Here is a 27883-nt window from a genome sequence, read left to right as displayed (position 1 = left end):
GATGTTTATAAATAGTTTATTCACCTTTACAGTGTTTTTATTTCATTATAAAACAAAAAGGGAAAGAGTAAAAGAAGTGGGTGGTGTCGGGGGGGTGGGGGGTCAGTTTAACATGAAATGTTTCCGCGGTTACAGGCCGGTCGTTGTGGTGACTTTTCTGTTTGTTTATTGACAAATAAAAACAAGACAATCATCATCATAAACAAAAACAAAGTGGACCGCTGAGTGGAACCCTGAAACTAAACGACAACAAGATTCTGCTCCAAAAACTTCAGTCCGAAAAAACAAACAAAATAAAAAAAAAACCTTTTAAAACGTTTTTTTGGATTTTCATCAGGTCAACATGTTCAAAATAATAACAATCCAGTTTTCATTGAAGTCACTAAACCCCGCCCCCAGCTGTGATCGTCCAATCATATCTCAGCAACATAAACTACTTACAGTTAGCTTTAGCCTGTTAGCATGATATCAAGTTCACATATAGTATTTGTCAGTTTGAAACATTAAAGTGTCAGTCTAGTTTTCAACCATCGAGTGGCGCTAACGTTAGCTTAATTAGCTCGGTAGCTTTAGCAAGCAGTAGATGGAAATCAGCTGATGAAGATGAGATGAAATTATTTTGTCTATTTTTGTCTGAAATGAAGGAGCCATCATTTAAATACTGTGAATTCTGTTAAAAAAAAAGAGAATAGACAGATTGAAAGATTAGCAACAGCAACCCAGGAGGGCGGGACTTAGCAAACCTCTAAATGATGCTTTTTAAACTTTTTCATAAGAAATGTCAGTATTAACACTAGCAGGACACTCGCATCATTTAGTTTTCAGATAGAAAACTTCCACTTGAAACACTTTGAGATGTTGATCACCTGGTTGATGACATCATAGTTTGTTTGTTTGTTTGTTTTAAACATTTTGACCTGACAAAGATCCGACTGGGATTGAAAATGTTTCAAGTTTGAGATGCAGAGAGACTTTTCAAAGGAGCAGAAAACTGCTGTTGGCTTCAAGTGAAGGTACGGTCACATGACTCCGCCGGCCGCCAAACACCTGCCCCGCCTCTAAAAAACACAACTACTAATTCAAGAATTCTGTTTCTGTTTCGGGCCTCATTCACGCGTTCATGGTGTATTTGAAAACAGATTTTCTCGTCTTTGTTTAAAAAAAGAAAAGAAGCTGTTGTCCAATCAGGAACCAGCAAAAAAGCTCCCTGCCTCTGTGGCATCTTCAGCCGTCTGTTTGGCAGAGGGTTCAAAGTTCAAGGTTCCTTTTAAGGTTCCTTTCAAGGTTCCTCCTTTAGGAGAGACTTCTCCTGCCTCAATGCTGCTCATTGAGATGACTCTGTGGGACCAGTTTCAGACATGTCCGTCTGTAATGTTTCCTAATTTATGATGAAGTTTTCAAAAAAAGGTCAAAATGCAGATCAAAAGCCATGTTAAAAACCAAGGGAGTAGGTAGTGTGACCTCTAGCTGTCTGACAGAGAGTTCACCTTCCACTTCCTGAATCTGCATGTTCAGCTAATAAAAAGTCAAACATGGGGTTTGAAGTGTCGAGCTCACTATTCTACGTCTGTTTTTAGAACAATGACCAGCGGTGAGGGTCTCTCTGGTGGTCAGCGGGCTAATGTGACCGCACCTTAAGGCAAAAAGAAGAACAAACATGAACATCGACCATGTTTACCTTGTCAACTCCAAACTAACTAACAAACAAACACGTTATTTTTAAGTTTAAAAAAGAGCTTCATTTTGGCAGGTTTGGTGATGTAAACAGAAAAGAGTGGAAGCTGAAACAGACAAACAGAGAAGCTTTCTCACTGAAGAAACCGTGAAGTCTGAGTGTAAAACTTAACATTATCCAGAGTTTTTAATGGTTCAATTCAAAGTTCAAGGTTCCTTTACAAAGTCCAGAGTTAATAGTCGTTGACTTCAATGGAAACATGGCTGATTTCAACATTAACGGCAAACATGGAGCCACTGATCATTGAATTCAAGGTTTTCCTCCACCTGTTCTCTGCCTGACCTTCTGGATCTGTGGAGGAACCTTGGACATCAGGCTGGATCCTGGACATTTGATTTAAAAACCACTGTTATTGTATATTATCGGTTACGCCGGATGTCTGTTGCCAAACTTTGAGTCAAGGAGAAATCGCTCTTCCTAATTCTCCACTGATTAACTCCAAATCTCCCAGTTGGACTTGGAAATCTTATCTGCGAGCTTTTAACTGTAAAAAGGGTGAAAAGAAGAAGAGACAGAGCACCTAAAACAGTAAAGGATGTGGACAGCACCTGTCTGGCCTCAAACACCTCACACCCGTTCAGAGCACGCCAGCATGGCAGCGTTCAACCAGAGGGACTAAAACTCAGACTATACATAAAATATTCAATGATCAGCTTCAAGGCTGAAAGATGCAAACTTGGATATTGTTTGGAGACATCTGCTTGGCTTTGTTCTTTTAAAACATGCATCTTTTCTCTTTGTCAGCTCCAACAATCAGCTTGTTGGTGGCTGGTTTGGGAGGCTTGGCCATCAACGCCTCAGTCCTACAAATAATAGTTTGTACACATTGGCCTCATTGGATTCACACACCAACACAGTTTAAAGCAGAATTTGCGGCAAGAGACAAGTAGTTGTAGTTGTTAAACTGTGGTTTGTTTCTAAAAGTACCCAAGAAATATGGAATCAACCAATATTGCCATATTCCAATAGTTGATTATGGTTTCTGGGTAACTGGTGCAGGTTTTAAGCCCTCCACTGAACGAGTCAACACACCGTCATGTCTGAACGGGTCTACAGGAGATGAGGCCAGGCTTGACAGCACCTAACAGGACTCAGGACAGGAAGTGCGTTGTTTGTTGTTGTTGTTGTTGTTGTTGTAAAAATACACAAACAGAGCTTGTGGATAGATCGCATCGCTGGCGACGGAGCTGCTTGGCGTCACAGATGGAGACTGGACGAACACTTGTGGCTGGTAGAGAGCACCACAGATGGACAACAGGCCCATTATCACCCCGTTTAGCTAGCTTAGCTTAGCACCTCGACCCGGCATGGCTTTTCAAAACCACTTCCTGTTAGCACAGGGAGCTACGCCTCCAGACATGATCACACAGGATGCAACTTTTCTTTATTTTACTTGTTCCTTCAAGGATCTCTGAGTTCTACTTAAGTCACCCAGTGGTTTCAGACCCAGTGATGGTTGGAAAGCCCATTCCAGTTTCCTTCAGTACAGAAAACAAGCCGTCTAGCTGCAAACATCTCTTCTGACTGACTCTCAAAGACGGCATTCCCATTCTTAGTTCTGCTTGAAAATCTCTTGGCTTCCTATTTTTTTTCTAAACAAAGACATTTTAATCAATTGAAAGGTCTCTCAGGACATCAGAGCAGCTTCTGATCCTTGTTTCTGTCGGGTTGGTCCCTCTTCGTCCTCTGCTTCGCCATCCCCAATCCTAAACACCACATCCAGATCGTAACCAAACATGCTCAACGTTATTGTCTTTCAGTGCGTTGACTCTTTTGAGTTCGGGGACCATTCTGAAACTACGAACATGTCAACGATTCTGTCTGCAGCTGTGCAGAGTCAGTGTTGATTTTATTAATGTTTTCAAGTGCATCGTGTGTGATCGGGGTCTAGCCAGGCCTACAGGGCCAACAACAGGAACTCTCAAGACCCAATCAAAGAATCTAGATACCAAAACCTATGATGAACAATCAATAACCACAGGACCGACGCAGAGCCGATGATAGGTAGTAGCACCAAATGTTAGGACGGAAATCAGACATCAGGACTAAAAGTTCTACCCACGCCTGACCTGGTCAGAAGCTCCTTTAGATGACCATCAGGGATGCTCCCATCAACAAACTGCCTTTGATTATCACTCAGATGACGCAAACACAGCCAACTGAAATCAATCATGGAGGTTCCTTTAGAGAAGGTGCATCCAAAATATAACCGTTCCATTCTTTCTCTTTTTGAGCTTGTTGCTGTTGAAAAGGGGAGCCCTAACACTCCGACATCCAGAAAGAGATCAAAGACCAGGAACCGAGTGATGATTAGTTTTGGGTTCCTCTGATGCTATAACTTAGCCAATGATTTTAAAAAGGATGAATAGGAACATCCCGAATGTTCGTTTCCTTCTCTTGAATCCAGACGCAGTCGTCTCAAAGCTGCTGTAATGCTACTGTGATCCTCAAACGGTCATCCCTTGCATTAAAGGTAAAGTTTGCAAGAATCTGAGTGCCTAAATGACGCCGAGAAGAAGTAAAAGGATTATTAGTCTATGGACAGAGTAATAGTAGTTATAGAGCATCACCCTTTTTTGAAATGTCAGAAACCAAAGACGAGCTGAGGCCGAACCTCGTGACTCTCAAGACAAAACCTGCTAGAAGCCGTTTGGTCAGCAGCCGCTGATTCAAGAACGTTCTCAAACACATTTCTGGAACCTTGGTCAGACACAGGGTTTCTCTCCAAAATACACCAAGACCACAGAGGACCATGATCTTTACCTTTTATATTTTTACTAAAAATCTATCAGGCAAACATCACTCTAACCGTCTTAGATATATCTAACGCAAATCCACGTTGGGTCACCAACCCAAGTTTGAGCAGCTTTATAAAAGGACTGAATCTTTCAACTTGACAGAAATCAGCACAACATGAGCCCAACAGGCTTTCATGGATGGACTGCCTGGAGATACGCATCAATACTCAGCGAAGTGCCCTTTATAAAGCACCCGCCTGGCGTCCCAGGAGCGTCAGAACCAAGCGCTCTGGAGTCGTAGGTTCCTGCTAGTTTGTGTCAGGGTGTGCTACCTACACAGGTGTATAGCTTACGAACAGATCCAGCTGGAGGAATGGTTATACTGTGTGTACGTTGTTTGTTATTTAGCTTAATGTTTGATATCAGAGTGTAACAAAAATACATTTCTGTAAGTGTAGGAGCTGATTGAAGGGATGAAGAGAATCGTTCTGTGCAAAACTGAAGACAGACGGACAGAAAAGTAGTAATAGCATTTGTTCACAGTAGGTTTGTACTGTAGGTTTGTTTTCAACAGTAGATGATTGACAGGGTTGCAGCAGATTATGAAGTTTCTCTTCTTCATCATCTTCTTCAGGGCTGTCACTTCTCTCTGTGTGCCGGTCCAGACCAGCTCAAACTGGCCAAAACCTGGTATAGACCAGCAACGAGACTGGTTCAGCTTGGTCCAAACAGGACCCAAGACTGGGACAACATAGTTTGGAGGGCTCTTAAGTTCTTTGGTAGTTCCCAATGTCAAGAACACATTAAAGACTTCATCAGGGTGTGAACCCTGAGATAAAAGAATACCAGAGTTCAGTTTTTTTTAAAGGGGTCAGACTTCTGATGAACTCTGGCCTGAACTGGCTGAGACCGGTCCACCCAACTCTGTACAAACTGGATTATTCTGAAGCTGTCTGAGTCGGTTTGAACTGGTTTGAAGCAGTAAGCCAACTGGCTCAGAGTATTCCAGACTGGTCCAAACCGGCTCAGCATGGTCCAGTCCAGTCTGCTCTGTCCGGTGAAGACCAGAGTTGTGTTTTGATTTGCCAGAACATAAAAAATGATCAGGAAAACCATCAATAATGTCCGGACAAACAAAATAATGCACCTGGCTCACCAACTTCAATTGGCACTACTATCAATTCTAAATTTAAGTGTGATGGTTTATTACAATCATCATCGTTATTCTGATTTTATAATTTCATTACTTTAATTTCCTTCAATGGTCCAAATTGCGTTTCAGTTCCACCTTGATGCAAACTCTTCAGATTTAAACCATAATGACGGCCTCATTTATACCAAAAACTAGTGCAGATCTAATGGAGATATCATTGTGATGGGGAGTTTAAGATGAGTTTTGGGTTTTGACGTGAGCACACTGAGAGAAGAGTCAACTCTCTGAAACAGCTTAACGAAGCTGAAGAAATATATAAAAGAAAAAGATTGGTCTGCATAAAGTTTCCTACAACGGGTGAGGAAGGAAGGAAGGGAGGACACACGGGGGTTTATCCAACAAACATCTTGGTGTAGTCACTAAAGAAGTCTACTTGTCTTTCAGTTTGTTTATATTCAAGTTTTACTCCTTTATTTTTTTTTAAATCTCCTGTCTGTCCATTCATCTGTCTTATTGTCCATCGCCATCCGATTGCCCGGCCTGGCCCCGCCCACATTTACGCCCGCCCTCCTCGCCTCCGACCGCCATGCCATGCCATGTGATTGTCCAGCTGTGCAGAAGATTTTTTTAAGGGGGGAGGAAGGGGGGGGAGGGGGATCCTTATAGACTGATCTGAGCTCTTTGAGTCCCGCAGATCAGTTGTGGTCCATCGGTTATATTCCCCCGTTAGCTAATAACACGCAAGTCTTAAGTTTGGGGGGTCATGAGTGTGTAAACATACTGAATATATATATATATATACACATATATATCTGTATGTGTATGTGACAGCGTGTGTGTGTGTGTGTGTGTGTGTGTGTGCATTGTGTGTGTGTGCGTTTGTATGTGTTTGTGTGTCAGACTTTTGTGATCTGATTGTGATGGTCGTCTTCGAACGGTTCGTTCTCCGGGTCCGAGTCCGTGGTGTCGGAGTAGCGGTAGTGATCCGGTTCGTTGTCGCTGACGTCCGGCGTCACCGAGGCCGACGTGCTGCTGGCGTCAGAGTTCGCTCCTTCCTCCACCGTCTTCGTAAAGTACAGTTTCACCTGAAGACGATACAAACAGTCACATGTTAGAGCAGCTGTTCTCAACCTGGGGGTCGGGACCCCAATCGGGGTCGCGAGATGATTTCTGGGGGTCGCCAAATCATTTTGGAAGTCAGCTCTGTCTCCACTGTGTTAAAGTGTTCATGTGTTTCAGTCTTTTTGGTCATTTAATGTCTTTTTTTAGTCATTTTGTGTCCTTTTTTGGTCATTTTGTTTACTTATTTGGTAATTTTGTGTCTTTTTTTGGTAATTTTGTGTCATTTTTGGTAATTTTTTTTTACTTATTTGGTAATTTTGTGTCTTTTTTTTGGTAATTTTGTGTCTTTTTTGGTTATTGTTTCCTTTTTTTGGTCATTTTGTTTCCTTTTTTGGTAATTTAATGTCTTTTTTTAATCATTTTGTGTCTTTTTGTGTCATTTTGTTTACTTATTAGGTAATTTTGTGTCTTTTTTTGGTAATTTTGTGTCATTTTTGGTAATTTTTTTTACTTATTTGGTAATTTTGTGTCTTTTTTTGGTAATTTTGTGTCTTTTTTGGTTATTGTTTCCTTTTGGTCATTTTGTTTCCTTTTTTTGGTCAATTTGTGTCTTTTTTTGGTCGTTTTGTGTCCTTTTTTGGTCAATTTGTGTCTTTTTTTGGTAATTTTGTGTCTTTTTTTGATCATTTTGTGGTCAATTTGTGTCTTTTTTGGTAATTTTGTGTCTTTTTGGTAATTTTGTGTCTTTTTTTGGTAATTTTGTTTCTTTTTTGGTCATTTTGTTTCCTTTTTTTGGTCATTTTGTTTCCTTTTTTGGTCATTTTGTGTCTTTTTTGGTCGTTTTGTGTCTTTTTTTGGTGATCTGAACTGTGTGTGTGAGATTGTGTTCAGTGAGCGGGAGTCGCGGACAACATGCATATTAAATTGGGGGTCTGTCTGCTCTGACAGGAACTGGATCATTTCCTTGTAAGCTCAGAGGCTGTTGTTAAGTCAGAGCCCATTGTCTCTAAAGTTCAGATAGTTTGTGAGGTCCTGGCGGCGGCAGAATGCCAACAACACGATCAAATCCGACTACCGAGAGGAAGTTGTTCTACTAAATAAAATGTGTTTTGCTTGGGGCTGAAGCGGTTACAACAGCTGATCATATTATTCTTGCAGTTGGCAAAAGGTGACAAAACTTTCTAGATTTTATTATCCCAACGTCAAGACATTTTTGTTGGCCAGATCGTTTTGAACAATTATTCAAATGTAATTGTGTAAAATGTAAAAACATCTTGTGATCATTTTTTATGAATATTGAGATGTATATGAAGTCACTGGTTCAGTCTTTACAACTCAGCAAAACTCTTTCGTTCAGCCTCAAGATTTGATTTATTTGTTGTGCTACACCTTGTTCACCTACCTCACAGCAGGTTTCCCATTAATGATCTAGACTGTGGTGGCCCACCATAATCTAATCTGTCCCACCAGAGTCTCATGTGCTGCACTAACAGGACACGTCAAGCACCTGAAAGTATATTTACACTATTCATAATAGTTATTTGCTAGTTGCTCAGCAGAGTGTCTGTCACTTGTCAGTCAGAAAAATAATTCTCCATGCCATTCTATAGAATCTTTATTCTAAATCACGGTATCTCCCAACTGTGAAAAATGTTGTGAGGTTTTTGCTCACATTTAGCTCTCAAAGTGCACAAGCCCCCAGACCTCCCTAGTAGGGGTGTGCATTGGCCATTGGACATTTTTCGTCAGTCCTGAGGCAATACAAGCAGTCAGATAGGCCTAATAACAACAGATTTTATTGGCTATATTTTGAAAGATGGCAAAATGAATCTCCTGCCTGAGTTCATCTTAAAGTAAGGAAAGAGAAATGCCTCCTCCTGCCATAAAAAGGAACCTGCTGAGGTGAAATCTACATCAGCTAAATGTGGAGCCCTTGTTCCTGAGCTAGGGAAGACGTTAGCGCTATCCCAACTAGCTAGCTATCGCTAGTTTTCATGACGCAAAAATGTAACGTTAACGAGTCGACTTTAAATAGGTAAATACAATGGTAATTACCTATCAATAGTACTTTATATAAAAACGTAAATGTTAAGTTCTGTCAAATACTACCACATACTTCAGTCACAACATATCAAACAGCTTGTCTGCTAGCTTACCTGTGCTGCATCAACACATGGCTCATTAGAATATTCAATGAGCCATGTGTTGATGCACATGTCTGAAGGACAGGGAGTGGGTCGGGTTAGCGTTGTGTTTACTGGAACTTTGACAGGGGCGCAAAGGCAACCTGGGCCGTAAATTGAACATTTTTTCACAGGGCATCAAGGCCAGAGTGTGAAATTCCCACCCTGTCCCCCACAACTTTCCACTGGAGGCCAGGAAATAAACATAATCCATTATGGCACTTTGTCGCATCGATGCTGAATCGTGCATGCCCCGCATTGAGATGCATCGCCGAATCGATTATTGTTGACACCACTACTCCCTAGGAGGTCCCAAACTAAAGCTGATGAAGCCTTTGTTATTAGACAAAAAGACAACTCGGTCTCATCTGTATAAAAAGCACCCCATGTTTTTAGTGGATTGTCAACATATTTCTCCTTGTTTTTATATTTAATAACTATTTTTATTTGATGGACGCCTCACAGTTACTGAACACGTCACCTTCTGTTCTGTTTTCTGTATCGGCCAGATTAAATTAAACTAAACAATAAAAAACCAATAGAAATGTTTCACCTTGAAGTTTGGGGAGAAGTTCCTGTTGGCCTTGTCTTTGTTGGCCTTGTCCAGGTCATTCTTTGTTAGCGTGAGGACCAGGAAGTCTCTGTCATTGGTTTCTCCTGTCATCATCATCGTCGTTGCCGTCATCATCATCGCCGGGTTCTGGGGCGTTCTGTCAGCCGGTTCCCGTGGCGTCCCGGCGCTCCCATTCTCCAGTCTGTCAAGGTTCTCCTCCGGCCCCGGGATGAAGAAGGTGTTCACCCAAAAGTGGAACATCTTTTCCTGGAAAGACAGAACCTGAAGTGGTGGACAAGTGTTGGAGGTAACAGGTACAGCTGTCCACTCTGTAAAGATCTACTTCCAATCTATCTGTCAGAGTTAAAGGTGTTCCCTATCTAAAGTAGTATGTTTCAAATATTAAAACAAATGTGTGACTTTAGGTGCAATAAATTCATTTTGTAAATGGTAAATGGACCTGCACTTATATAGCGCTTTTCTAGTGGCTTTGCGACCACTCAAAGCTCTTTACACTACAGACTGACTCATTCATCCAGGCACACATTCATCCTGGTGGCAGAGGCTACCCTATCAGGCTATCAGTTCAGACTGATTTACCCTAAGGCTGCCTTCACACTGATCCAAATCAGATTCCTACTCAAATCAGATTTTTAGGTCTGACTGTCCACACTGTTTTTAGCAAGTGTCCAAATGGGATATGGCTCTGTTCAGACTGGGCCACATTACTGACTGATCTGACAGGTTGCTATAGTAACGGCGTCAGAGCGTCTGACGTCATATAATTGCGACGGCGACAACAACAACAACAAACATGATGGAGGCAGGTCTCCTCAGTATATTGGCCTTATCACTGTCCAGTAGAGGAGCAGAACATCTCAGACCACCAGGGGAGAAACCAGGCGGATGGCGCCCCCGTCGGGACGGTCAAAACCGATCTGAGTGTTTGGAGGTTCAGACTGAGATCATCTGTCCAAATACGATCTGAAACTACCTCCTGAAGGTGGTTTCGATCCGGTTTGCAAAACTCGTGATGGTTTCATGTGATTTGTGACTGTTCAGACTTCAAAAGAGCCTCCAGTTCAATCTGGGTGATGGGCTAAAAATCTGATATTGGCTGGCAGTCTGAACGAGGCCTAAGTGGCCACCTGCCACCATCGGGAATTCATTCTCACACCGATGAACGCAGCATCGGGAGCAATTTGTGGTGCAGTATCTTGCTCAAGGATACTTGGACATGTAGGCTGCCATGCTCAGGGATCGAACCACCAACCCTCCGATCGGTTATTATGTAATTCTACACACAATGACCCCTCCGTCAACAAGGTGGTCAAGGTGACTTACCCAGGACAACCAGGAATCTTCTCCAAGCTGCTTGTCCAACCTAACCCAAGACAATTTATCAAAGATGGTATACCCAGGAAGACTTCTCCAAGACCACCTACCAAGAAGGCTAACTCAAGACGACCTACCAAGAAGGCTAACTCAAGACCACCTACCAAGAAGGCTAACTCAAGACAACCTACCAAGAAGGCTAACTCAAGACGCCCTACCAAGAAGGCTAACTCAAGACCACCTACCAAGAAGGCTAACTCAAGACCACCTACCAAGAAGGCTAACTCAAGACCACCTACCAAGAAGGCTAACTCAAGACAACCTACCAAGAAGGCTAACTCAAGACGACCTACCAAGAAGGCTAACTCAAGACCACCTACCAAGAAGGCTAACTCAAGACGACCTACCAAGAAGGCTAACTCAAGACGCCCTACCAAGAAGGCTAACTCAAGACCACCTACCAAGAAGGCTAACTCAAGACCACCTACCAAGAAGGCTAACTCAAGACCACCTACCAAGAAGGCTAACTCAAGACCACCTACCAAGAAGGCTAACTCAAGACCACCTACCAAGAGGGCTAACTCAAGACCACCTACCAAGAAGGCTAACTCAAGACCACCTACCAAGAAGGCTAACTCAAGACCACCTACCAAGAAGGCTAACTCAAGACCACCTACCAAGAAGGCTAACTCAAGACCACCTACCAAGAAGGCTAACTCAAGACCACCTACCAAGAAGGCTAACTCAAGACCACCTACCAAGAAGGCTAACTCAAGACCACCTACCAAGAAGGCTAACTCAAGACCACCTACCAAGAAGGCTAACTCAAGACCACCTACTTAGAAGGCTAACTCAAGACCACCTACCAAGAAGGCTAACTCAAGACCACCTACCAAGACTGCTTCCCCCAGAAACCTCAAAAATGTCACTTTCTGTGACAAGCTGCCCAAGACAACTTATTAACCCACCCGGAAGTACTTACCAAAGACAATATAGCCAGGAAGACTTTCCAGTATTTCAGACAACTTCCTGATAATGGATACTCCAAGCAGACCGGCCCAAGTTGTGTTACTCAAGACAGCATAGCCCAGACAACTCAGGCAGGAACATATCAAAGCAACTAATCCATGAAGACCTAGCCAAGACGATTTATTCAAGAGGGCCTAACCCAAGATGATTTATTAAAGTTGGTATACTGAGAAAGACTTGGATCCCTTTTTGACCAACGTGAACCTAGATCTTTTACTGGGCTGGTGCTGGTGCTGGTGCTGGTTCCCAGTTGGTTAGACTTGCAAACCATCTCAGAACCAGTTTGCTTTTCCACAGGCTCTAGAGCCACGTCATTACGTCATGTACGTGACTGACGAATCTGAAACGATTTACCCAGGAAGACTAACTGGTATTTAAGACAACTTCCTCAGGACAATCGACTTTATCAAGCTTACCCAGAAAACTAATTTTACAGCAACTTACCCAAAGAAAATAATCCAAGAAAACCTACCTAAAGTAATTTATTCCAGCACATTGAGAGAGACATACCTAGGGCTGCAACTAACCATTATTTCATTATCGATTAATCTGTCGATTATTTAAACAATTAATCGATTAGTTGTTTGGTCAATAAAATGTTGAAAAAATCAATCAGTGTTTCCAAACCACAAGATGACGTCCTCACATCTCTTATTTTGTCCACAAACCAAAGAGATATTCAGTTTATTGTCATAAAGGAACAAAGAAACCAGAAATATTCACATTGAAGAAGCTGAAATCAGAGAATTTGGACTTATTGTCTTTAAAAAAGTGCTCAAACCAATTATTCGATTTTCAAAATAGTTGACGATTAATTTAATAATCGACATACCCAAAGAGAGACTTGAGACTTTAACTGTTGCCACCAAGGTATTGTGTGCAGAATTAATTTATCCACTGTAAATAAATATCTACAGAGGTCCGATACTTTCTGTATTTAAGGTTCAATCAGGAACTTGATGAAGGACACAGAATTCATGTTTCATTTGTTTGCATCACTGACTCTTCCTCACCTTCTTCATCATCTTGTTCTGCTTGTGGAAGAACTCCACCTTGATGTCTCCGCAGACAGGAAGTGGCTGAGGGAACTCAAACAGCATCAGTTTGTCTTCCCGCCGGGTGTTGTTGGGATTTGACGTGTGGATCTTCACCTTCAGCTGGTACACCACAAACTGAGGATCTGCACCACAAACACAACCAAGTTAACGTCACGGTTCATTCTAATGAGTCTGATGTTTTATCTCTTTCAGACAGACAGGTGGACATACTGCAGGTGCCTCCAGTGAACATGGGGATGGTTTCAAACAGCATCTTGTGAAAGAGCAGAGCGACAGGTTTGTACAGCAGCTGGTTCCTCAGCAGGAAGCTGTAGTAGATGACGTAACGCCTCTGACTGGGGATCGTCACACCCTGAAGAGACACAAACAGATAGAAACCATTCAAGTGATACTGGGTCATCTTTCAACAGAGGCATTCTTCTTCTGGAGTTCTACATGTAAAGTAAAACATCTAACAGATTAGATTAGCTTTACCCTAAAATAAGGTTTTCTTTAAAAAAAACAAAAAAACACTGTTTCTCATAGAAAGAAACTGCAAAAATAGGCATGATCTGAGTTTGACCTTTCCAACGGTCCTTGAACAGATCATCAGCTACAAACATTTCCAGAGAAATTCAACCAGCGTTTTAAGGATTTATTTCATTATAACTGTGTTATTCTGCAGTTGTTCCCACAGCTGCTCGTTGGGGTTTAGAGGGTAGAACTCAACAGCTGTGTGCTTACCTTTTTTTTTTTTAAACACATATCTTTATTGATTTTTGAACTTTAAAATTCGTACAAAAATATTCTGTTACATCTTTCAAGTATTTAAACTAGGGCCGGGACTCGATTAAAAAAATGAATCTAATTAATTAGAGGCTTTGTAATTAATTAATCAAAATGTATCACATTTTAATTGCATATAAATATTTGACCTGAGAACAGTGAGAAGTCATTTTTTTCACATGGATTTTTAGTATACCATTGAATAATGACTGAATACATAAGCTGAAGCAACAAAAATATTGTTTATTTTTGTTCAAGTCCAACAGACCAGTGCAATGTTTGCCATTAAGTGTAGCAATATCATATTTATAAATATAGAACATTTGATAAATCCAGGTAGCCTATAGGTAGGTAGACCTTCTGTAAACTAGAATACTTTGGTTTTTGAAGTAGAACACAATCCACGCTAGCTAGCACACTAGCCGCTAGCTGCTATATGTTTAGCATTGAGGTGATACTTGAGGCTGGATGTGCTGCTATGGTGATATGTGAATTCCTTGTTGCCTAGCAACACAACCATGCTCTTATGGACGCTTCCATCCGTTGGTTTTTAGTAACTAAATGTCCCATCATCCACGGGGCCAACCAAAGGTCTCATCAGCTTCTTCCTTCATGTTCACTGTGGTTTGTTGTTGTCTCAACTCATCAACGCTAGTTGGTGCTCCAGTATAATCGCTCCTCCTGAAACTCATCCAGGGAGAAACGTTCCGCCACGCAAAAATAAGTGCATATAATAAGTTTTGTGTAATTAATTAATCCTAATTAACGTGTTAAAGTCCCGGCCCTAATTTAAACAACTGCCCCCAACCCTGAACTTGGAGCTATCAGTTTATGAGAACAATGATACTTTGGAAAATAAAAATGAAAAAAACACAAAATGCAATATGTACGGCCTACCTTTTTGTCCCGGGTGCGGACCTCTCCGTAGAAGTCCAGCGCCTCCTGAGCTTCCTGAAACTTTCCTCGGTGCAGCAGGTAGGCGCAGATCATCACGCCCGTACGACCTTTTCCCGCCTTACAGTGGATGGCAGCCACGTGCTGCTCGTCCTCGCTCAGCCACAGGTCCAGGTCCTCGCAGAACGGCTTGATCAGCTCCAGCTGCGGTGGGTTGTGGTCCTCGAACGGGTACTGAGCAACTGACAGAGAGACAGACGGGACAGAGCGGTGAGACACTTCCTTCATCTGGACCATCAGGAGGTTCTGAAGGAGACTCAGATCAATCTTACCTCGACAGTTAAACTTTGAAGTGTCATAATGTCGCTCCGCACATCTACAGACAGACGGACAGAGGATTCTTTTACTTTCAGAACACAATAGAATATTGTATGAATATGTGAAAAGAATTTTTAATGTTGGTTATATATATATACATATATATATATATATATATACATACATACATACATACACACTACCGGTCAAAAGTTTTAGAACACCCCAATTTTTCCAGTTTTTTATTGAAAATCAAGCAGTTCAAGTAAAATCAACAGCTTGAAAGGGTCCAAAGGTAAGTGGTGAACTGCCAGAGGTAAATAAAAAAGGTAAAATATAACGTACATTTCAGAATTATACAAGTAGGCCTTTTTCAGGGAACAAGATGAGGAGAAGAGGGAACTCTATGGAGTCTTGGAGTCTTTTATTGGTAATTTTGTGTCTTTTTTTAGTCATTTTGTGTCTTTTTTTAGTCATTTTGTGTCTTTTTTTGGTCATTTTTTGTCTTTTTTTAGTGCTTTAGTCCAACATAAAATGTGATTTTGAATCTTTTTTTTACTTTCAAAACACTATCATGCTCAATAAAGAATTTTAAATGTTGCAAATGTGCATTAATTTCAGAGTACACTGAGACATTAAACTGCATCGTTTTCAATTAAATTCTGGAAAAGTTGGTGTGTTCTAAAACTTTTGACCAGTAGTGTATATATATATATATATATAACATATAAGAGGTAAAATGAGCAGAACATCTAGTTTTATATTTTCATACTAGATAAATTTGACTTTTGACCAGTTTTTTGTTTTCCCTTGTTAAAGGCTTAGGGTTGTTGTTTTTTTCTTGTGAAGGTTTTTTTCCCACTAGCATTATTGTCAAACAGCTGTTGAAACCAAAGATGAATTTAAATAAATATAAATCAATAAAAACACTCACAGATTGTAGATCTTGTAGTGATTCTTGTGCTTTGAGTCTAGAAACCTGCAGGAGACAGACAAGTTCACTGCGTTTAAAAACCATGAATGAGCAGCAGGAGTGTCAGAGAACTACAACAGGCGAGGTCGCCTCACCGCACAACGTCGTCGATGTTGTTCCTGTAGACGCCCTCCAGCCGCTCGGCAGGGAAACCCATCGCTATGATGTTGGGATAGATGTCTGCTCTCTCTGTTAAGGATGGAACAGCTCTGAGCCAGAAAAACATGTGTTTTATATCCTACATTTCCCACAATGCAGCTGGGGAGCTTTAAGGCTGATACAAAGACAATATAAACAGTAATCACGGTCACACTGAGCCGGTTCGGTTCGGATAAAGACAGGAAACTAAAAGCTCTGCAGCCTGCCTCAACTTCCCAGAATGCTTTGAGACTCAAACTCTCTTCACTCATCCTCCGCTTCACCTCTTCTATTCCTCTTTGTTCTTTCACCTCCTCTCTCTCTCTCTCTGGTAGAAAACCATGATGTCATCGATACTGCATGCACACACACACACACACTCACACACACACACACACAGACAAACAGTCTGACATCCTACAGCCTCTGAACAACGACTTCACATGTTCACATTAAAATAATATTATAATCTACACAAATTACTGCACATTTAAGAGCTGGAACAACAATTATTCTGTTTGATTTCTCAGGAAACTGAATATATTTTTGTTCTGATGAAACAAAACATTTACATACGTCATTTTGGACATTTTTGAACTGTAAATTATATTATAATTATTAGTAAATTCATATAAAAGGTAAATATTAGCAGAGGTTTATAGAGGTTATAGAGCTGCCTTAAGGACACATTTCTAATCATTGTATATAAAACAAGAGGCAACATTAAAAAACACAACCATATTTCATTATCAAAAATAAAAACAAAAGAGCATTGGTTAGCTTAGCACGAAGACTGGAAACGGGGGGGAAAGCTAGCTTAGCCTAGCATAAAAACCGGAAACACAGGGAAACAGCTAGCTTAGCTTAGCATGAAGACTGGAAACGGGGGGAAACAGCTAGCTTAGCTAGCAAAGAGACTGTGTTAGGATGCCTTTCTGGAAACAGTTAGCTTAGCTTAGCATAGATACTGAAAACAGAAGGAAACAGCTAGCTTAATAATGCATAAAGACTGGAAACAAAGGGAAACGGCTGGCTGGGACGCTCTGTGAAACATCGATCCATTACCCTTAAACAATTATCCAAACTCTGTCACCAGACAACCACAGGGCTGACACATAGAGACAGACAACCATTCACGCTCTCATTCACTCCTATAGGCAATTTAATGTCACCATTAAACCTACGCTACATGTTAGGGCTGCACAATTAATTGAATTTTAGTCTTGATCACGATTTTGGCCGCCACGATTAAATCAACCTGATTGTCGGCGATATTTCCATTTTAAAAAGCGTCTCTCCTGCAGATCTAATCAACACTTTCTACTCCAGTAGTCCTCCAACCACCAGGGGGCGAACGCATAGTTAAGGTTTCATGCAGCTGCCTGAATAAATAACCAGCTAGCGCTAAGCTGGATGTGACGTAGTACTCTAAACGACAACAACACGCGCCATTTGTGAAAGCCGGCGAAGCAGTGTTGCCAACTTAGCAACTTTGTTGCTATATTTAGCGACTTTTCAGACCCCCTTAGCGACTATTTTTCAAAAAAGTGACTGGAGACAAATCCAGCAACTTTTTCTGGTGTTATTGGAGACTTTTGGAGACTCGTTTTACTCTCTTCTCTTCTTTCTTCTTACTCTTCTTAACAAGCCTGCAGCAGTCTCTCCCAGCTGCAGAGCCGGAGGGGATGTTAACGCCTTAGCGTCCAGTCTGCAAATTGCTAATAGGCTAACAGTTAGCTCTGTAGCAGTACAGTGTGTATGTGCTAACAGGCTAACAGTTAGCTCTGTAGCAGTACAGTGTGTATGTGCTAACAGGCTAACAGTTAGCTCTGTAGCAGTACAGTGTGTATGTGCTAACAGGCTAACAGTTAGCTCTGTAGCAGTACAGTGTGTATGTGCTGCTGCTGCAGGAGGTGTTCACTTAGCGATCTCTGTTTGTTTACAACAAGCACCAGACACTAAAAACTGTTCCTGTTGTTTGTTTAAAAGTAGTGCAATGAAAATACAGATGTTTTCCCTAATATATATATAGTATCCCTTTAATTCCATTTATCCAGGTTTTTTTTTTTTTTTTAATATTCCTTCCGTCTTATGCTGCTGTAACACAATATTTCCCCTCATGGATTAATGAAGTGTGTCTACCTGGTGACAGGTGAGGTTGATTTCAACATTTCAAACCTTGACTCATCAGGAAACAAGCAGAGCAACAACCAACCGAGAACAGAGAGCTAGAAACATGATTTAAACCTGTCGGAGGATTCATTTAATACATCAGCCAAACCATCCCATAATACTCTGAACACACACCTCACAACTTCATCTGTCTTTATGAAAGAATTCATGAAAATAAATGTCCCATAAAATATGAACTACCATTCACAGGTCTCTCTTCATACAGGTGAATAACCCAGGACAGATCTTATTTCTTCTGTGTTTCTGTCTCTACAGAGTGACTGTGTCGTTAACTTGTAGTCCATCACACGGTGACAGGACTACACTTCCTGTGATGCTCAGCCACACAGGTGCACCTGACTGACCAGGTGTTCTGCCTCTGTGCTGCTGCATCACTTGTTACAAGCTGCTTTCCTCAACAAAGTCTGATAGAAAAATACCGTTTAAGGCTTCATCCTGTTCAGGTCCAGCTCTGTGAGAGCAGGTAGGTCCTTGTTGTCTGTTTCAGTACCAGAGAGGACCACATCACGCTGGTTTTAAAGGCTTCAGAATTGATTATAATGTCCTTTTATTGGTTTATACAGCTCTTAATGGTTCACGTCCCATTTATTTATCAGTTTCAGGTGTTCTAGTTTTGGCATTTTATTGATCTAAAAGTTGGAATTTTTCTGATAAATAATTTTTTTGTCACAGATGTTGAACTATTTGCATGTTTCCAGCCTCTCCTGTCCTCTCCCCTCAGCTCTGTGTAAACAGCCTCTCCTGTCCTCTCCTCTCTGCTCTGTGTAAACAGCCTCTCCTGTCCTCTCCTCTCAGCTCTGTGTAAACAGCCTCTCCTGTCCTCTCCTCTCTGCTCTGTGTAAACAGCCTCTCCTGTCCTCTCCTCTCTGCTCTGTGTAAACAGCCTCTCCTGTCCTCTCCTCTCTGCTCTGTGTAAACAGCCTCTCCTGTCCTCTCCTCTCTGCTCTGTGTAAACAGCCTCTCCTGTCCTCTCCTCTCTGCTCTGTGTAAACAGCCTCTCCTGTCCTCTCCTCTCAGCTCTGTGTAAACAGCCTCTCCTGTCCTCTCCCCTCTGCTCTGTGTAAACAGCCTCTCCTGTCCTCTCCTCTCTGCTCTGTGTAAACAGCCTCTCCTGTCCTCTCCTCTCAGCTCTGTGTAAACAGCCTCTCCTGTCCTCTCCTCTCAGCTCTGTGTAAACAGCCTCTCCTGTCCTCTCCTCTCTGCTCTGTGTAAACAGCCTCTCCTGTCCTCTCCTCTCTGCTCTGTGTAAACAGCCTCTCCTGTCCTCTCCTCTCTGCTCTGTGTAAACAGCCTCTCCTGTCCTCTCCTCTCTGCTCTGTGTAAACAGCCTCTCCTGTCCTCTCCTCTCTGCTCTGTGTAAACAGCCTCTCCTGTCCTCTCCTCTCTGCTCTGTGTAAACAGCCTCTCCTGTCCTCTCCTCTCTGCTCTGTGTAAACAGCCTCTCCTGTCCTCTCCCCTCTGCTCTGTGTAAACAGCCTCTCCTGTCCTCTCCTCTCTGCTCTGTGTAAACAGATTTTCAGTGAGTATTTGTCATGTGACCGTGTGTCTCAGCAGAACCAATCATGGAGCAGAGTTTAATGTTCTAACAGGATCTGGTTTATTTTTGGACACATTCTGAACGAGACATGTAGAATAAATGTGTCCCGCGTAATTAACGGATTAAAATTTTGAAAAGGACACTAGGGATGCACCATATTGGATTTTTTGCCGATATCCGACATGCCGACTTTGTACAACTCATTTAGCCGAACAACTAATACCCACAATTAGGACAAATTTGGCCAATATCCCAGTTGACATAATAAGTAAACATCACCTGTGTTCACTGGGAACATGTGTTAAAGTGCAACTGTGCAGCAATTAAACCCAAACTGATTAAAACTACATGAACCTTACAGACTGCTGCTTCAATTCAAATGTAACCTAAAACAGGAACTCAATATGTGACGAGTCAACCTGCACCGTGCAGACACAATCACACAAAGTACAAAAAATATCAGCAGATAATCAGAACATAAATAAATAGCTGGGCTCAGACTAAACTGCACAATTCTATCAGCTACAAACAAGGTGATGTCACCACATTGTTTAATCACTTCATTATATCGGCGTGCTGGCCGATAGTTCATTTTTTAAGCTAATATCAGCCGATAGTGTGCCGATAATATGGTGCATCTCTAAAAGACACGTTAGACTATCTATCAATGCTTCCCATTATTATTATTATTATTATTATTATTATTCCCATACAGCAGGACACATGGTGAACAACAAACCTGTGTTAAATATGACAGTAACCATAGCAACCTCCCATGTTTACGCTCTCACAACATGCTAGTTTAGCCAACACGGATTACATTTCAACAATCAAGAATCCGTACTTCATATTAGCAATAATGTGATGTTTCCACTGTTCAACGCTGTGTTTGATCATGTTTTAATATCTGTCATTAAATACAGAAAACAATCTGCTGACTGATTCAAAGTCCTGCATTCAAAACTTCCTTCAGTAAAAGTACTAAAGTATGAGCAGTAATGTCAAAGTATTAAAGTAAAAGTGATGCAGAATAGCCCCACTAAGATTGTTCTATATTTTCCAGATATATTATTGTATTATTGATGCATTTGTGTAAGCAGCATTTTACTTTGGTCCAGGCGGTGCTCATTTTAAGGACTTGGTTTAATTTATTAGCATTTGTCATCATTTTAAATTGATCAAATCACAACTTAAAGCTTTCTTTACTTTTTTATAACAAACTTTGAAAGACTGACCATGTCTGTATTTATAGTTTCTCTCTACAGCAAAGAAAACTACTTTACTTCTTTAAAGAACTGACTTCAGAGGGTTAATAGAGCTTTATTTGAATCTGTTTAATAATTCACTGTTTTGCTCATCTAGTCTGGTCCTTCACTTGATTTTGGACGATATCATTCTTAGTATTTGTATACTTTCTTTATGCTTTGGGGATATTAATATTAATATTAATGACCTGATGTCCTAATGTCCATTTGTCTTTCCCTGTTTGTGACGTGTTGGTCGATCCTGCTGGGTGTTTATTCATTTAGCATTAGCTTAGCTTTCTAAACATAGTGACAAAGTGAATAAATATTCTTATTTCAGTTTTAAACTAATGTATTTTCAAAACTGTTGGAGATCTGATATGATGTTTTTGTATATATATATATTAGATATGAGTCCTTGACTTGAACACATATTAATAAATCTCAGATCATTAATTACTTAGTGATTTGATCTCTGATCTTTACTTTTTTATGCTCATTTAATTGAGTTAAATCATCTTCATATTACTATGATTGATGTTAATGAATGTTTAGTGACTTTTATTTGATTAAATCTCAGATCATAAGAATTTATATTGTAATAATTGTGATTTAATGATGACTCAAAAGTAATTGGCAGCTTTATTTTGTTTGTAATGTAAGATTATGACCATTTTGTTTTTTACATTTTTTAAGATAATTACTAATTTTTATCAATATAAGAAATAAAAACGATTTATTACATATTGTTGGTTAAGTATTAGTGACAGTTTTGTTAAGATAGTTTTTATAAATATGATAAATGAAATGTGTATCATTATTATTATTATCATTATTATTATTATTATTATTGTTATTATTATTATTATTATTGTTAGCTGCTCTCAGTCAGACTGATGCTGATGCAACAACACTGACACACTGTTAGCTTAGCCTGTTAGCTTAGCCTGTTAGCATGTGCTACGCTCATTCCTACTCAGAAAAAACACACAAAACCAACTCAAAGCTCATAAATATCTTCCTCCACATGGCTGGAGGAGACTGAAGCACACATCCTGCTGAGAACCGATCCTGAACCCTCCAGGACCCGACCAGGACCAGGACCCGACCGTTAGAGACCAGGTCTGGAGACTACCGTGTGCTAACGCTAGCTAACACTAGCTAACACTAGCTAGCACTAGCTAGCCGTTAGCTAGCCGTTAGCCTGGTCCTCCTGCCGGCAGCTAGCTGCACTGAGACCTGAGAACTAAACTCACAGGTTAACTCTATGACTCTGGAGTTATTGATCCAGTTTTAATCCTTCCATCCTGCCTCTATACACCACTTAAAACATGTTGAAATGCCATGTTGGTATTATTATTTTCAGCACAACCTCCCCTATATGACCTGATAATAATTTATTTTTATTCTGACTGACTGGATCAACATTTAGAACCAAAGAAAAACCAACAGAATGTGATCCTGTCATCAACTCTGGTTTTATTCTAGTGGGACTCTGTTTGATTTGTCTTGTGTGTTTGGCGCAACAATTTTGATCATTTTGTGTCTTCAGTGGGGTTTTTGGGTCATTTTGTGTCTTTTTTAGTCCTTTAGTCCAACATAAAATGTGATTTTGAATCTTTATTTTTAACTTTCAAACACTATCATGCTCAATAAAGAATTTTAAATGTGTCAAATGTGAGCAAAGGTGTCAAATCTACCATATAAGAGGGTTCCATCCAGTTCTATCATTTGATACTAAATCTATTTGAGCTTGTCTCCAGTTTTACTTGGTATATCATCATCAAACTGAAACTGGCCTCATGGAGTTTACAGCCAGAACTTTAGAGGTAAATTTACAGTAGGGCTCCACGCTGCTTTGTTTTATACTCTGATGGAGGCAACAAGTCTGGATTATTTGGAGCTTTTGGAGACTCCAGAGTCTGAAGATGTCAGCATGTGAGCTATGGAAGAGAAAGCATTTTAACAACTCTGATATTCTCATTTATTCAAGTTTAATGCTCCTGTTAACGCTGAAAATGATTCTATCATGAGCGCTGCTTGTTTCTAGAAGTTATGAATATTACTGTTTATTATTATTATTATTATTATTGTTGGGTTGATAACCAGTCATGCATGCCTATATGAAGGTCTGTCTGTCTGCCAGGATCCTTTTAAATGACAGATTTTGAATGGAGTCTGGCAGATGAGAGCTTATTGATCTGATCTCAGGTCAGAATTCATATTGTAATAATTGTGATTTAATGATGACTCAAAAGTAACTGGCAGCTGTATTTTGTTTGTAATGTGAGATTATGACCATTTTGTTTTTTAGATTTTTGTTTTAAGATCATTTTTATCAATAAAATAAATAAAAACCGTTTATTACATATTGTTAAGCGTTAGTGAGAGTTTTGTTAAGATAATGAGGTTTTTTTTTAAATAAACCTGATAAGTGAAATGTGCCTGTATCCCATAATGATGTGAGTACAGGTGAAGGATACAGGTGAGGTCCAGGTCGAAGCCGTCCTCCTGGTATCTCCTCTTATTCCTGCTCACGATCTCCTTGATCAGGGCGGCCATGGTCGGTGTCTGGGCCCCGGTACCCGGAGAGGAAGCCCCGGTAACCGGAGAGGAAGCCCCGGTAACCGGAGAGGAAGCCCCGGTAACCGGAGAGGAAGCCCCGGTAACCGGAGAGGAAGCCCCGGTAACCGGAGAGGAGGCCCCGGGGTCCGGCGGTGAGTGTGCCGGGAGAGAGGCTGCCTGGGGCCGCTAGCCCGGAGCCGCTAGCCCGGAGCTAGCTCCACCAGCCCCCCGAGGTCCGGAAGGTCGTTATAACCCGCTAGCGTGGAGAGATCTCTGGGATTATTGATAAAAAGGAGAATAAGGCTGAGTGGGTGAAAATAGTCCCGTTAACGGAGTTCCGCGGCGCCACCCTGCGAGCCCCGGAGCGGCCAGCGGCTACCCGGCCTTCTGGCTGACAGGCAGCCCGGCTGTCGGTGCTGGTTTCTGGGTCAGAACGAGGCGGCGGCGGGGCCTCCTCCTGCTGGCTGCGGGCCCGGGCCTCCTGGTCCCCCGCAGCAGATAGGACCCTCCGCGGGGCGCTGTTCGGTCGAGCTCCAGCCTCCAGACGGCGGAGGGATCCGGTCGGACTGTTCCCGGCCTCGGTGAGCAGCGGAGCCGCCTGATGGACGCAGATCGGCGGAGAGAAACCCTCTCCGAGGAGGAGGAGGAGGAGGAGGAGGAGGAGGAGGAGGAGACTCACACACACTCACACACACACACATCCGGTAGGCGCCTTCAGAATAAGAGCCTGATCCAAGGCTGGTATTTGTGTTGCAATAAAGCAGCAACGTTTTTCTGCTGTTACACATTTCTTTTTTTTGTAATCAACTTTTTATTGATTTTAAACATTAAACAAGAAAAGCACAGGAATCGAACCAGTGGCGGTTCTAGACCAGTTTTACTGTGGGGGCCAAGGAGGGGCCAGTGTTTAATCAGAGGGGCACATTAGCACATGAAAGAATGGCAAAGATGATATTTAAGCATTCAAAATCTTTGAATGTCTTGAAAAAGACACAAAATGACCAAAAAAGACACAAAATGACCCAAAAAAATACACAAAATAACTAAAACAGATACAAAAAAGAAACATAAATGACACCAATGACAAAAAAAGACACAAAATGACCAAAAAATACACAAAATAACTAAAAAAGACACAAAAAAGACACAAATGTCCAAAAAAGACACAAAATGACTTACAAAGACACATAAAGACATGAAACGGATTCAAAAATGGACAAAATATCCCAATAAGACTCCAGAGAGTTAAACTATTATACAATGTAACATTCTGGGTTCCTTTTATGTACAATGAGATATTGTTTGAACAAAAAAAGGTTAGAATTGTTCCATTGTTCATCGTTATAAATTGATCATTTTATTATTAATTAGACACAGGGGCCACAGCAGGGGCCAAAGGCTTCTTCACAGGGGCAGTGGCCCCTGGAGGCCCCTGTGTAGAACCACCACTGAATCGAACATGCATAGAACACATATAACACCCCCACCCATCCCTCCCTTCTACATCCCCCTCCCCTCCACACCATCCCCCCTATGAAATACACAGAACCCCCCCATACCCTCCCTTCCCCACGGAACACACAGTTGTACAGAGACATGCTTACAAAAACAAAATCAAAATAATCAGATAGATAAAGTCAGATACAGGATTACAAACACACAGCGTTACAAGTGAGCCTCAGAGGTCATGACAACAGTTTTTTAACATCCTCTGCAGCTTTTTTCCACATTGCCAGTGTTTGTTGCTGAGAACCATTAATGCGGGCTGATGACCGCTCCAGGTAGATCACCTGAAGGAGAGCCTGTAACCACTGTGTTATTGATAACTGGTGTGGTGGAAGCCACCTTAAAACTATGAGTTTTTTTGCTGCAGTCAAGCCAGCCTTGCTGTTACACATTTCTAATGAGCGTAAATCAAAGAATAGCACAAAACTTTTACTTTGTTCTGTCATAAACAGGAAGAAACACACAGTTTTGCTGTAATAATATAACATTTTCATGCAAAATTTATGGAGAAATACCATGATGTGTGAAAAAAAAAAGACACAATTACCCTAAAAATAACAGGATTATTAAGTATAAATTACAGTTTTTGCTGATATTTAGATTTAAATTTACAGTATTAAAACCCACTCACTCTATTTTTTACGGTGAGGTTCTGGCAACCACAGCTGACAGTATTTTTCTGTAAATTAAACAGATTATTTTTTACAGTGCAGCATTGGAGAACAATGAAATTATTTCAATTTAGCCTTGCCACTCAGTTTGGGAACCACTGGAATAAAGCAGAATAATAAAGAGAAATATAAGAATTAAAGGACAAAATAAAACGTGCCTATTGATAGTAAAAAGGTACCATATTAACCGGCTATTGCACAAATTAATAAAAAGTGTTAATACCTAAACATTCTTAAATAATGCTTTATATGAACTTATTCAACACAATATGTAATATATGTTGGAATGAAGTCCCTGTAGAAATTAAATCAACATTTGAATTCACATTTTTAACACTATAACACAACACAGTGTTATAGTTTTTCATATTGTGTGGGGGGTTGCCAGGTCTGTCCTGCAGTGGGATTCAAGTTTGAGTCAAAGTTAAAACTGTCTCACAGACAAAACAATAAATCTGTCTTCTAATTCAGCTAAATGTTTCACGTTTCAGTCTTCACTTACTTCATCTAACTCAGGAAAAAACTTTTTTTTCTATAAAACACTAAAACTAGGATGTATAAAACAAATTGCTCTAAAAAGTTCTTCACGGTGAATGAAAACATGCTGAATTTATATCAAGTTTGTGCTTCCAACTCTGTCCTGTGACCTAAATATCTTTCTATTCCATTTATTTTTTCCATCATTTAAGTGCATAATTTAACAATTTATATTTGTATTTATGTTTAGTTAATCTTTTAATATTCTCGATTAATTTATTCCCATCATGAAAAAAAAATCCATGAATTATTATTGTGCTTTTATTGTCTAGAACCCGCCACTTCCTGATGTTGCGTGTCTCAGTGTGACTTGACGATGCTAACTTTAGCTGCTGCATCCTGTGAGCACACTGGGTTGCCAGGTTGTGGTGGCTTCATCCTCCTTTAGTTTACTTGTACCATCGGAGGAGGAAAGTGAGAATCTGGCAACCCGCGGAGTCTGACTGACGTTACATAATAAAGCCTCCGGACACACGGAGCCACTTCACATCCGGAGCTTTACTTTTATAGATTTATATATTTATATTATGTTTACGAGTTTAATGATGAAAACTGTCAGATACTTTTAACCAGCTCTGTATTTATAAAATCTATTTTCTGTGACTGGATGCGAAGACGCACTGTGATGATGATGATGATGATGATGATGATGATGATGAAGACTGATGAAACCATAAACGTGATCTTCCCTTCAGATGGTTATGAGTAATGTTGAAGCGCTACCTGCTGGATGGATGTGGACAAACATGCAACATAGTAATATTTGTGATATTTTAAAATTATTTTATTATGTGTTAATTTGTATAATGTACAATTTTAATTAGTAATATTGAATATTTTATTAATATAATTGTTCGTGCAATCTATGTTCTGAGATTATTTTAATTTATAGTGTATCAATTTATTTACTTAATTGATTTTAGGTATATTATTTTTATTATTTCTCTTTTTGGGGGGAATATTTAACCTTTAATATTTTTATTTATAGAGAGACAAATATAATATATTTAATAGGAACTATTATGTTTACTATACCCATATTTGGTATCCATTTTTTCTTCACCTATAAGATCTGACAATTATATTCTCATTTAAACCTACTTATCAACATAATGAGCCCCAAAAACATGCAATCTGAGCTGAAAAATTATACTATTTACCACAATAAAAACCACAAATATGCTCAATGAACTGTTTTGGAACTTGAAAATGTAAACATAGGATACACATATGAACATATAAAAAGGTAAAATAAATATAATAAAACTATATACAAAAAAGTCCCATAAAACATGTATATTTATTGGCTTTTTCCCTTGTTAGCTGCAACTCTTCAAAACAAACTATGTGTGAAATTACACAGAGAGCTACAGCAACGCTCAAATATTTTATGTAATATCAAATTAAAACTATCATATCTGGTTTTACATGACTAGGAATGTCAAACAAAAACTGGGAGAAAGTTTCAAATCTGTACTTTGGAGTGAAGTTGATAGCAGAGCTCCATGTGACCTCGTTTACTGTTAAACGTCACATGATCTGATCAGGACGCCACCATCACAGACCCCAGAGGGTTAAATATATATATATATATACACACACATACATACATATATATATATATATATATATATATATATATGTATGTATGTGTGTGTATATATATATGTATATATACATATATACATATATACAT

General features: G+C 40.3%; 1 protein-coding gene across 2 annotated transcripts; it reads right to left on the bottom strand.

The window, feature by feature from the left end:
- Positions 1-24072, bottom strand: ptenb (phosphatase and tensin homolog B). Of its 2 annotated transcripts, none has more exons than XM_059324332.1 (9): positions 23392-24072; positions 15892-15976; positions 15758-15802; positions 14838-14881; positions 14509-14747; positions 13057-13198; positions 12802-12968; positions 9425-9706; positions 1-6711 (listed from the first exon to the last, which is right to left on the bottom strand). In XM_059324332.1, the coding sequence occupies exons 1-9, from the start codon at positions 23468-23470 to the stop codon at positions 6523-6525; spliced, it is 1272 nt and encodes a 423-aa protein (XP_059180315.1). In that variant the 5' UTR covers positions 23471-24072; the 3' UTR covers positions 1-6522. The 2 variants fall into 2 exon arrangements, with proteins under 2 accessions (XP_059180315.1, XP_059180316.1); XM_059324333.1 differs by having other exon boundaries at positions 9425-9691; positions 23392-24071.
- Positions 24073-27883: the final 3811 nt, after the last annotated feature.

This window comes from Centropristis striata, chromosome 21, assembly GCF_030273125.1.
Source record: "Centropristis striata isolate RG_2023a ecotype Rhode Island chromosome 21, C.striata_1.0, whole genome shotgun sequence".
Lineage (NCBI taxonomy): Eukaryota > Metazoa > Chordata > Actinopteri > Perciformes > Serranidae > Centropristis > Centropristis striata.
This window is presented reverse-complemented; position numbering and strand designations above follow the sequence as displayed.